The 13,171-nt window shown below is 32.1% G+C and overlaps 1 protein-coding gene across 2 annotated transcripts in view; it reads right to left on the bottom strand.

Annotated features, from left to right (window-relative positions):
* Rngtt (RNA guanylyltransferase and 5'-phosphatase) overlaps positions 1-13,171 on the bottom strand; it is a 217,301-nt gene that overhangs the window by 90,090 nt on the left and 114,040 nt on the right. For both annotated transcript variants that reach the window (XR_013425011.1, XM_005324717.5), the window contains exon 13: positions 2,817-2,917. Coding sequence is in view for 1 of the 2 variants with exons in the window: in XM_005324717.5 (XP_005324774.2) it covers positions 2,817-2,917 (101 nt within the window). In the remaining variant the exon portion in view is untranslated. The remainder of the gene's footprint in view (positions 1-2,816; positions 2,918-13,171) is intronic.

Here is a 13,171-nt window from a genome sequence, read left to right as displayed (position 1 = left end):
CAACAGGAGGTAGGCTCTACAATTATCCATATTATAGAGTTCTAGAAACATAAGCAATAGAGAGACTACGTTAACTTGATTAAGAGTGGCAGATTTGGAATTGAAATGCAGGTGGTATAAATCCAGAGCCCCTTTGCTTAAGAAGATCTACACTAGTGTGATAGATAGAAGAGCTATTTTGTCTACACATTAATCCATTTGTCAGTTGGCAGATATATGAGTTGTTTACATCTTCTGACTATTATAAATAATGTTGCTAAGAAGAATCATGGATTATCATTTCTCTTGGGTATATAAACCCTGAAAGTTGAATTAATTGGGTCTCTAGCATTCTGAGGAACTACCAAACTGCAGGCCAAAGTGTAGCAATTACAATCTTAATATCAATATTTCTCCACATTCTCATCACCACTTGTTACTGTCTTTTTCAGAGACACTGGTCTGTTTTTAACCATTTTAAATTCATGAGTCAAAAATACATGCATTTCAAAAGGGAAAAATTAACAAAGATTGGCATCAAATAGGAAACCGTTCACATAGGAAGCTGAACTTATGTGGTACACCAGTAACAGATAAAACTGCAGGAGTGACAAGAAAGAAATATGGACTTTTAAACCTATTTCAATTAAAACAAAAATAATAGCAAACACTGAAATGTTTTATCATGTGCCAGGTTCTATTCTAGATATTTTACATATTTAATTCTCAGAAAACTCTTAAGAGGCTGATTTCTATTTAATGATGAAGAACCTGAGGCACAAAAACAGGTAATAAGAGATTGAGTTTACTACAAATCAATATTTACCCAACATTTAAATCAGAGAAACTGCCCCTAAAATCATTCATACATGTGGGTATTAATGTGTTATCTACCCATTCCCATCAATAGTTGAAACTTATCTATTCCTATGTTAAAATCAGACCATGAGTGCAAAATACCTATCTAGGGGCCCCAGAAAATTATTCTCTACCAATTTTTTATTTTATTTTATTTTATTTTGGCCATTAAGTCTCAATCGATAATTAAGTTCTGAACAATTAGGATGTAAAGATGTAAAATATTAAATATCCTATTTTTGGAAAACTAGTATCCATATGACTAGTTAAAGCCCTTTCGTTACTTAGAATTCAATACAATGCATAGTATCCTTTCTTTGAGAATTTTTGCTCTCTTAAGAGACTAATTTTATGGAGTCTCAATTCCTATAACAGATAACATATTCCTTTTTTTTTAACCTTCTTCCACCTTTACTGATATACATGACAAATAAATATTATTTATAGTGCACAGTGTGATTTTTTAATATTCAATACATTGTGAAATGAGAAATGGTGACCACAAAAAGGCTAATTATCATACCTATCACCTCACACAGTTTTGTGTGTGTGTGTGTTGAGAACACTTAAGCTCTACCTTCTAAGTAAATTTCAAGTATACAGTGCAGCAATATTAACTATAGTTACCATGGTATACATTAGAACTCAAATTATTCATTCCACATAACTGAAACATTAAGCCCTTTGATCAGCATATCCTGATTTTCACAATACCCAGCCCCTGTCAAAGACCATTCTTCTTTCTACTTCAAGTTTGACTTTTTAGATTCCACATACAAATAAGATCATGCAGTATCCATCTATCTGTGTTTATTTCATTTAGCATATTTTCCTCCAGGGTCATACATATTATTGCAAATGATAGGATTTTCTTTCTTTTAATACTGAATATAATTTTTTATTCATTTGTCTTTCCTTTGTTCCACATTTCAGCTATGATAAATAATGCTGAAATAAACATGGGTGTACGGATCTCTCTCCAAATTATTGATGGTGTTTCCTATGGATATATTCATATGAGATTGCTGGATGATATGGTTATTTTATTTTATTTGGGAGATCTCCATACCATTTTCCATAGTTACTATGCAATTCACACTCCCACTAATAGTGCCCAGAAGTTAGGAGTTCCTTGTTCTCCACATCCTCTCTTATACTTGTTATCTCTTATTTTAAAAAGTATATCCTTTCTTTCACTATCTACAAAAGGCATACCTGTTTTACATTTGATAGGTAAAATGAATTTCATAGCATACATTGGTAAATTGTAATCTCTTTGCTACTGTTATCATTCACTTTTTTATGATCTCTCCTTACGATTAAGCATTTTTCATTTTGTTGTATTTACTTAAATGTCTTAAAAATTTTAGAACAAAGTAAAATAGACAATTTGAAAATGCAATGAACATATTCATGCTGAAGCATCTTTTATTCTAAAACAGCAACCACAAAGGAGGCTTTCTAATAAATGAAAAAATTAACTCCTAACATCATAAAAACTCTTAATGTCAACATGAAAACTTTACCCTAATTAAAGTATGAATAAATGTTTGCTGTGCATATGCAAGTATATGTAAATTACTTATATGTAAACTATTTGAACTAGTAAACCATTTGAAGTAATATCTTTTCAAAGTAAAAAAATACTTATTTCAATAAATCTTATCATAATCCCTATGATCACTTTACATTTATTGGTAGGATTAAGTTTATTTTTAATATCGCTGGTAGCCATTTAAAATTAAAAAGGATTTTTAAGGCTAAAAGCAAAATTTAAAGGTTGCTACAAAATGTTAGTCACTGTAGGTCAAAGGAATGAATTATCTTTAAAAATAAGATAGATGTACACGTGAAATAGAAAATATTTCACATTCTTTTTAAACATATTGCAAAATACCCTAGAAATAAAGAAGCCTTAGATTATTATTTCATGCAAAAATGACAGGTTGGCAGAAAGTATTGGTAAGGGGAATACTTACCCTTCTCCTCCCATTCTTGTTATCTTTAAGCGAAAATCTACAGAATTCAGACTCGGGGGTTTCCATTTCAAAATATCATCGCATCGACCAGGCTTATATTTCTAAAGTGAATTAAAATGATGATAATAATTAGTAACAAGCTAAAAATTCAAAATTCAATTTATTAAATTGAATTAATTAATAAATAACATTAATTAATATTAATTAATAACATTACTTTTATTAATAAGCAAAATTACTTCTTTTCTGAACATGATTTTTTTATCTTCTACCAACAAATGAGAATAAATATATCCCTCCTTTCTGATGGCCCTTCTTCTTTTCCTACCAAAGATACAGACCCTTCCTTATGAAAGCCGAGAAAAATAAAACCAGTTTTTCAATCTAATCTTTCTATGGCTTAAAGAAAGTTTGACAATTTTTTAAAAAACTTATTTTTCTTTATTCATATTTACTGAGGGATAAATTACAATGAGCAAAATTAGGCAATTAATTTTAACAAAGAGATACAGCCATATAACTATCACCAAAATCATAACCTGGAACATTTCAGTGACCCAAAAGTTGCATCCCGACATTTGCAGTCAATTCTCTCCTTAATTTTTCATAACGATGACCTGCTGTCTATCACTATAGTTGTGTGGCTCCTCAGAAATGCATAGCAACAACATAAGGTTTTTGAGATACAGTTATGCTGGTTATGTATTAGGAGTTTGTTCCTTTTTATTGCTGAGTAAGATTCCTTTCTATACATATAACACCAATTGCTTATGCATTTACAGTTTGATGGATATCTGGATTGCTCACAGTTTTTGTCTATCATGAATAATGCTAGTCAACATATATACACGTTTTCATAACTCCTAGATCAATACCTAGAAGAATGGAATGATAGTATCACGTAGTAAATGCATGTTTTACTTTGTAAAAAAATCATCACACTATTTTCCAGCAAGGCTGTAATGTTTTCCATTCCAACCAGCTATGTATGTTGGTCAGCCTGTTCAACATCTACCCTAAGACTAGGCATTGTCAGTCTTTTCAATTTTAACCATTTTCATAATTTGCGTTTCTCTAACAATTAAAAAATGTTGAAGATTTTTCATTTACTTAGTGTTCAGATCTTTTATTCCTATTTTTACTGAGCTGTTTGTTTCGTCATTGACTTGTAAGAAGAGTTGTTTATATATTTTTCACATATGTATTACAAATATTTTCTACCAGTCTTTGGACAGCCTTTTCATTTTCTTAACAATTTCTTTTGAAGAGCAAAGTTTTTTTTTTATTTTAATGAGGTCAAAATTAGCCATTGTTTTTAAAAATATCTTTTTTATCTTTATTTTATTTATTTATTTTTTTAATGTGGTGCTGAGGATCGAAGCCAGCGCCTCACATGTGCTAGGCGAGCGCTCTACCGCTGAGCCACAACCCCAACCCCCCTAAATATTATCCATTTTAAAATTACATAATCTGCAAGTTTTTGTGTCCTGTTTAAGGAATCCATTTCTAATCTAAAGTCACTAGAATTTTCCCTACTGTGTCTTCGTAGAGAACTTTCATAGTTTTAGCTCTTATTTTTAGGTAGATGATTCATTTCTAGTTTACTTATTTATATGGTGTGATGTAAAGGCTTAGTTCACTGTTCAGCAGATGAATATTAAATTAATCTAGCACAATTTGTTACAAAGATTGCCTTTTCCTCATTGAATTGTCTTGGCACCTTGGTCAAACATCAGTTGTTAGAAATATAAGTATATTTTTATCCTCACTAATCTGTGGCATTGACATATATGCCTTTCTTTCTGCTAATAACACAATCTCAACTTATAAATTTCGAAAACAAGTTGTACAAATCCTCAAAACTTTTTTTCTTTTTCAAAACACTTTTAGCTAATGTGACATTTTATTTTCACATGAATTTTAAAATCAGCTTGTCAATTTCTATGAAAAATAACCTTACTGGGAATTTAATCAGGATTGTACTAAATCAATAGATTAAGGGGAAAAAAGATAACTTCACACTGCATCTTATGATTAATAAGTACTAAAAGTCTCTGTACTTATTTAAGTCTCCTTAAGTGAACCTCGGTAATGTTCTATAGTTTTCAGTATACAGGTCTTGTACAGTTTTTACTAAAACACATCTCAAAGAATATTTTTGGTGATATTATCCATGCAAAAACTTGACTTAGTATCTATATACCAGCAATAAAAATCCAAAAAGAAAATTGACAATAGCTTCTAAAAGAACAAAATATACAGGGATATATTTAACCTAGAAAGTGAATGATCCATATAGCAAAAACTAAACATTGATAAGAGAAGTTACATAAGGAATAAAAATGGAAAGAGACCACATATTCATAGATAAAAAGACTTAATATTGCTATGATGTCAGTACTACTTAGGGACCATTTATATCAGAGTCAATGCATTTCCTATCAAAATTCCAACATTTTTCATAGGAATGAAAATACCAAACTTCAAAATCACATAGAATTCCAAGGTATCCTGAAGAGCTGAAATGATCTTTTATTTATTTATTTATTTTGAGAGAGAGAGAGAGAGAGAGAGAGAGAGAGAGAGAGAGAGAGAGAGAGAGAGAGAATTTTTTTAATATTTATTTTTCAGTTTTCAGTGGACACATCTTTTTATTTTATGTGGTGCTGAGGATGGAACCCAGTGCCCCCGCGCATGCCAGCCGAGCGTGTTACCGCTTGAGCCACATCCCCAGCCCTGATCTTTTAAAAAGAACAAAAATATTCTCACTTTCTACTTCCAAAACTTACTCAAAAGCTACAGTAATCAAAGCAATACAATACTAGCAAAAGGATAGACACAAAAAACAATGAAATAGAATTAGGGTACAGAAATAAACCTATATATCCATAGGCAAATGATGTTTTACAAGGGCACCAAGTCCATTCAATGAGGGAAGAATATTCTCTTCCAGAGAGTGCTGGGCAGTGGGATTTCCACTTGTAAAACATTAAAGACAGACTCCACAGTATATACAAAAATTAACTAAAAATGAATCCAAAACCTAAATATAATAGCATACATAAGTCTTTCCACACATATGAGGAAAATACAGGAGTAAATCTTCTTTTTTTTAAAGAGAGAAGAGAGAGAAGAGAGGAGGGAGGGAAGGAGGGAAAGAGAGAGAGAGAGAGAGAGAGAGAGAGAGAGAGAGAATTTTTTTTAATATTTATTTTTTAGTTTTCGGCAGACACAACATCTTTATTTGTATGTGGAGCTGAGGATCGAACCCAGGCCACACGCATGCCAGGCGAGCACGTTATCGCTTCAGCCACATCCCCAGCCCAGGAGTAAATCTTCTTGACCTTGGATTTTGGAATGGATTTAGACTGGGTTTCAAAAGCATGGACAACTAAAGAAAAAAAAAAAAACAGATAAAATGGACTTCTTCAAAATTTAAAACTTTTAAAGTCCAGCACAGTGGTGCACAACTGTAAATCCTAGCTACTCAGAAGATTAAGATAGGAAAATTTAAAGTTGGAGTCCAGCCTGGGCAACTTCACAATACCCATCTCAGTAAAAATTTTTCAAAAGTCTGGGAATGTAGCTTGCCCAGCATGCATGAAATCCTGAGTTCAATCACCAGTAAAAAATAAACAAATAAATAAATAAAACTTTTGTGCATCACAGGACACTACCAAGATAGTGAAAAGAGAGCCCACATGATGGAAGAAAATGTTTGCAAATTATATATCTGAAAAGGGTTTAATGTCCAGAATATATAAAGAACTTCCACAGTTCAACAACAATAAGACCAATAACCCAATCTAAAATGTCAAAGGACTTGAATAAACACTTCTCAACAGATATACACAAATGAAAAAAAAAAAACATACACTATAGTTAGTCATTAAGGAAAAGCAAGACAAAACCAAAATAAAATGACATTTCACATATCTATAACGGTGGCTAAAATAAAAAACACAGAAATTAACAAATAATGATGAGGCTATAGAGAAATTGCAATCTGTGTACACTGTTGGAAGAAATGCAAAATGATGCAGTCACTATGGATATCAGCTTGTCAATTCAAAAATACAAGATAGAGAATTACCCTCTGACACTGCAGTACCATATGACACTGGAGTTCTACTCCTACCTGCACACTCCAACAAACTGAAAAGTTTCTCAAATAGGTACTTATATGAACTCAATGTTCACTGCAGCATCATTCTCAAAAGTCAAAAGGTAAAAATAACCATAAAGTTTCTACCAACAGAAGAATGAATTTAAAAAGGGAGCATATACATACAATGAACTATTATTATTCAGCCACGAAACAGAATGAAATTCTGACACATGCTACAAAATGGACGAACTTCAAGAGCAATATGCTCGAAATAAGTCAAACACAAAATAATATTGTATTATTTCACTTATATGAAAAATCTAAAGTAGACAAAATCATAGTAACAGAAAGTGGATTAGAGGCTCCCTGGGATAGAGGTAAAAAATAAGAGAAGTCGATGCTTAATGATTACATAATTCCTGTTTATTGTGATTAAGAGTTTTGAAAACAGAGTGGAGATAGTTTCACAACAAAGCCATTTATGTGAATATTTATTGTGCTCTTATTATTGACTTCATATATACATAAAATGTAAACATGAATAAATTATAGTAATAATATATTTATATTCAGTTTGTGGTTAACCTAATTGGAATGCATTTATTCAACTAAATCAAAACTTACTTGAATGGATTTTATTGTAAATACTAATTATTGTAATACATGGTATTTTTGTATACATAGTGAAACTATTACAATCAAATTAACATATACATTTCCTCACATAGTTAGCACATATGTGTGCATAAAAAAGTATGTAAAATCTATTCTCTCAGCAAATTTCCAGTACACAACACAATATTATTAACTACAAATTGTACAGCTATACATAGATCTTCAGGCTTATTCATCTTATATAATTGCAACTTTGTGCCCTTTGACTAGTCCCTCATTCCTGGCCCATGATAATCACTGTTCTACACTATTTCTATGAAACTGACTTTTCTTATTTCTTACATACAACACAGTAGGAGTGCATTAGATTCACACTTTTTTCTGTATTACAATTCTTTTTTTTTAAGTGTTGATGAACCTTTATTGTATGTGGTGCTGAGAATCGAACCCAGTGCCTCACACATGCCAGGCAAGTGCACTACCACTGAGCCACAACCCCAGCCCCCATTACAATTCTTAATACACTTTTATACAATTTATCAAATCTCTGTATATAAGGTATGTTGACACCAAATTTACATCTTCATACATAAATTTTGTATAATGATGACTGTCTTCTTCCACTATCCTTGCTAATCCCATTCTCCCTCCTTTTCCCTCCCACCCCTATTCCCTGTCTCGAGGTAATTTTCCACCCATGCTCTCCCTCCCTATCCGACTTTGAGTCACCTCCCTTATATCAGAGAAAACATTCAGCATTTGTTTTTGGGGGGATTGGCTGACTTCACTTAGCATAATCTTCTCTAATGCCATCCATTTCCCTGCAATGGATTAAGATTTCACACAGAATTGAGATCATGCAGTCTTTTGTTTTATATGCTGGGCTTATTTCACATAGCAAAATGGTCTCAGGTTCCATCCAAATTGTCACAAATGGCAGGTGTCCTTTTTTTAAACTTGAATAATTTCCATCTTATATATATGCCACAATTTATCTATTCATCCACTAAAGGACCTTGATGTATTTCTATATCTTGGATATTATACATAATGCTACAGTGAACCCTGGGAGCACATATATCTTTATAAAGGTGCTTATATCATTTTCTTTGGTACATACCTAGAAGTGGGATTTCTGGGTCATACAGTAGCTCTACTACTAATTGCTCACAAAATGTTCACACTGCTTCCCATCACGACTATAACAATTCACATTCAACAACAGTGTGCAAGTGCAAGGGCTCCCTTTTCTCCCTATCTTCATCAACACTTGTTATCTCTCGTCTTCTATTCAAGTACTTTTTGATAATTTGGAGGATTTTTGTTTGTTTAGTTGGTTGTTTGCTAATGAGTTGAGGTCCTTATAGTGTACAGTTGATACTAACCCCTAATCAGATATATAGTTTGAAAATATTTTCTCTCAATGATAGGCAGCCTTTTCATTATGTTGATTGTTTCCTTTGCTCTGTTGAAGCTTTTTAGTTTGAGGTAAGCCTACTAGTCTATTTTTCTTTTTGTTACTCGAACTTGGTCATTTGGTATTCAAAAACCATTGCTAAGATGAAAAAGCCAAAAAGCTTTTCCTCTATGTTTGCTACTAGCTTTACAGTTCCAGGTCTTAATATTTTGGTCTTTAATTTAATTTTTGTTGATTTTCAATATGGTATAAGAGTCCAATATCATTCTTTTGTATGTGGATATTCAGTTTTCCCAATGCCATTTATTGAGAAATTACTTTTTGTCCAGTGTATTCCTGGTGTCCTCTTCAAAAATTAAGTTGACTGGGGGATGAAAGTGTAGCTCAGTGGTAGAACATGACACACTTTTAAAAGGCCCAAGTTCAATCCCAAGAAAAACTCAGTTGACCAGAGACACTTAGGTTTATTTTGGACTCTCTATTCTGGTCCAGTGGTCTATGTGTTTGCTTTCACATCAGGACCACACTATTCTGATTAACAGAGATTGATAAAATTACATGAAATCAGGAAGTGTGATGCCTCCAATTTTATTCTTCTCAAAACTGCCTTGGCAATACAGGGTCTTTTGTAGTTCCAGATAAATTACAGAACTGTTTTTTCTAGTTCTATGAAAAATGCTATTAGTATTTTTATTAGGATAATGTAAATTTGTATATAGTTCTGGGTAGTATGGAAAAACATAAAGTAAATCTTTAAAAAACGTAGAAAAATGTAGGATCTACTAAAGGAAAAGCAAATATGTCAATTCAGCAAGGACATTATGGAATTAGGGACATATTAAGAAAAAGACAGGAAGAAAAGGCTGCTAATGAGTGTCCTCTTTAATATTATTTTTAAATGTGAAAATCAAATTGCTTTTCTAAAATCTAACCAATTTTTATAAATTTGAGAAAAACTGCAAAAAACCTACTCATAGGATCACCAATTTCAAAGAGAAGTCCACATGACACCTGAATATAACTTCAGTTTTGCTACACCTTTTATATGTAGCATATTTAAGAATATGTATTATGTTCCCCTGGGTCTTATGTTTAAACATGAATGAATATAAAATAAGATATATAATTTTTCAACAGAAATTTTTGTCCATGTATTTGCCATAACAGACTCATTAGGTAACACATATAATTCTAGATGATCACAAATAAATATCTCTAAACTTTCTTTAAATATAAATTGCTTAAAATGTGAAATCTGAAAATTTTTCCTGTCAATCCATTAATAAAAAGAATCTGATAAAAATTTAACCATATTCCTAATAAGACATATTACAGACCTTTTAGTAAAGTAGCTCAATATGGTAATAAGGGTTCAAAAAGAGTAAGGGAGAAAGAAGTATCAGCAAAGTAAAATGGGCTGAAAAAGAAATAATGAGCCTTTGTACTTTGAAAAAGGTTATGTCCATCCCTTTCCTAGCCATTCATAGCCTCTGTGACAGGAATTTTATACATACATCATGTACTTCTTTTCCTTATTTATTTATATAAGTGACTATGAGTATAGGATCACTTAGAAAATAGATGCAATCCAAGTTATTGAATTTAGTAAAGTTTAATGATTGTACGGTTTAAAATTATCTCATAACAGGCAATATTATCCCTTGAATGTGTCCCTCCAACCCAAAGTTCAGGTGAAACCTCATCTTCAAATTCATAGCTATTTAAAAGTGGGCCTTTAAGAGGTAAAAATTAAGATTAGATGAGCCAGGCACAGTGGTGTATGCCTGTAATTCCAGAGGAACAGGAGGCTGAGTGAGGCAGGAGGATCACTAATTCAAAGCCAGCCTCAGCGAAAGCCAGGCACTAAACAACTCAGTGAGACCCTGTCTCTAAATAGAATACAAAATAGGGCTGGGGATGCGGCTCAGTGGTCGAGTGCCCCAGAGTTCAATCCCTGGTACCAAAAAAAAAAAAAAAGATTAGATGAAGTCATCAGGGTGGGGCTCATATAATGGCATTAGTGACTTTAAATAAATGTACACACTCACTCTGTTTCACCATGCAATGTCCTCTGTCATGTTATAATGCAACAAGAAAGCCTTCACCAGGTGTTGGCACTATGCTCATGGACTTTTAGAACTATAAGTCAAATAAACTGCTATTACATATAAACTACCTGTTCTCAGCTATTTTGTTAAGGCAATAGAAAATTGCTAAGTCAAGTACCTAACAGAAAATTCTAAGAGTATTTAATACATAATTTTATTTGTATAATAAATATCAAATATCATTCATATTCTCCCCTTTAGAAATCAAGACTCAACTTTCTCTAATGAAATTTCAGAGCAATTTTGTGTAAATAAATGAAATGTATGATTTAAAAAATTAGAATATGGTATCTTAAGTACTATAGTTTCCAATTATTAAATGTAGATTCAACAATAACACAGATTCTATGAGTAAAATGTACTGAAATACCTATTAGAATATGAATTCTACTTTAGCAGAAGTCATATCAACTTGTGCCTATAAAATGAGTGAAAAGCTTAATCAGTACATTATAAAGAATAAAATAATAAGAGTCTGGGGATGTAGCTCAGTGGTAGAGCATTCACCTAGCATGTGCAAGGCCCTAGTTCAATCACCAGTATGGAAGGAAGAAAGGAAGGAAGGGAGGGAGGCAGGGAAAAAGGGAGGAAAATATGGGAGGCAGATTTGGAGAATTATAAGACTTGTTATAAAATATCTGCCTCTGGTATATTTAAATTTATTTTTAAATAGAATATTTGAAATGATGAAATAAGTTAAATAAGCAATATTTATGAAATAATATATCAATCACTATCAAAAGAATCATATTTATGATCCACAAATAGGGGAAAAGACATTATATAATGCAGATTTAAGCCTTGAAAACAAATATTTATGATCTATCACTTTGAAACATAGAATCTTGCCAAACTATAAATAAGAACAATAAACAAGAACAACACAAAATATCCCTTCAAACTACATATTCTAATGTTTAATTAGTAATGCATTTTAATTTCACTAAATTTGCCAACATGGATTTAGATTAAATTATTATCAAAACTATATTTAACTGATAAATGCAATACTTAGTTCTATACAAATAAATTTAATTTTATCAGGTGAGCTATTGAAAACAACCAGGAGTAGCTTTGTGTCTGAATGCAATTTTCAATGTGACCTAAGATATCATATTACCATCTTAAAAAAAGGCAGTGAATGTAAATATCGGGCAACAAAGTAATGTTAACAAAGTGGCAAATATGAGCTAACCCTGGCTTTCAAGTAGATGGCCATATGGCAAAGGGAACTTTTTAAAACTAAAGGAGACGGAAAACTAACTGGAAGCACAAGTGTTATATTCCTTGTGTAAAGCAGTGGCTTGCAATAAGGGGCAATCTTGCCCCATCAGGATATCTAGCAATAGCCTGTCATTTTGGGCTGAATGCTAGAAAGGGAAGGAGGTGCTACTGCCATCTAGTGGTAGAGGCTGAGGATGCTGCTAAATAACCTACAAAGCACAGGACAACTAGTCACAACAAATTATCCAGCTCAAAATATCAGTTGTGTCAGGGTTGAGAAACCCTAATGGTAATAAACAACTAACACAGCGAGATGTTTAGTCCTTCTGTGCTTCTATCAACTTAATAATTTTAAGCAAGTTCAAAGTGTGGGCTTCATCCATCTCATTTGTAAAAATAGTAATAGCACTTTGCTTGCCTGAAACGAAACTTCGAGACTAGAAGTATCTAAAGTGCCCTGGAGCTATTGGAATTATTCAATAATTTTCAACTGGCAAAATGTGAGCAGTTATGACATCAGAATATACATTACAGGTTCTACTTTGAATCTTGAAGATACAATACCTTCTTCATGAGGCTTGCACTTAGAGCAAAGAGAGATCCCTGTCCTGACTATATTAGTATTATTACTTATTATTCTAGAGTTTCATTTTAAATAAAACTAAAGAAATTCTAGAAGGTAATGCTACTAGAGACAGCAAAACAATGGAATCAATTTTTAATAATTACACATTTTTCACACATCTATTCTCTGCCTTCACACATCTATTTTACTGGTACTCACTATATGTAATACACTCTTGCAAGACTACAAATATACCCAAAATGAAAATTACTACCAAATCTTCATTTCTAGTCCTAATTTTTCCACCAAGGAAATCTA

The sequence above is a fragment of the Ictidomys tridecemlineatus genome, chromosome 8 (assembly GCF_052094955.1).
Source record: "Ictidomys tridecemlineatus isolate mIctTri1 chromosome 8, mIctTri1.hap1, whole genome shotgun sequence".
Classification (NCBI taxonomy): domain Eukaryota; kingdom Metazoa; phylum Chordata; class Mammalia; order Rodentia; family Sciuridae; genus Ictidomys; species Ictidomys tridecemlineatus.
The sequence above is the reverse complement of the archived record's forward strand: the minus strand, read 5'-3'. Positions and strand labels throughout refer to the sequence as shown.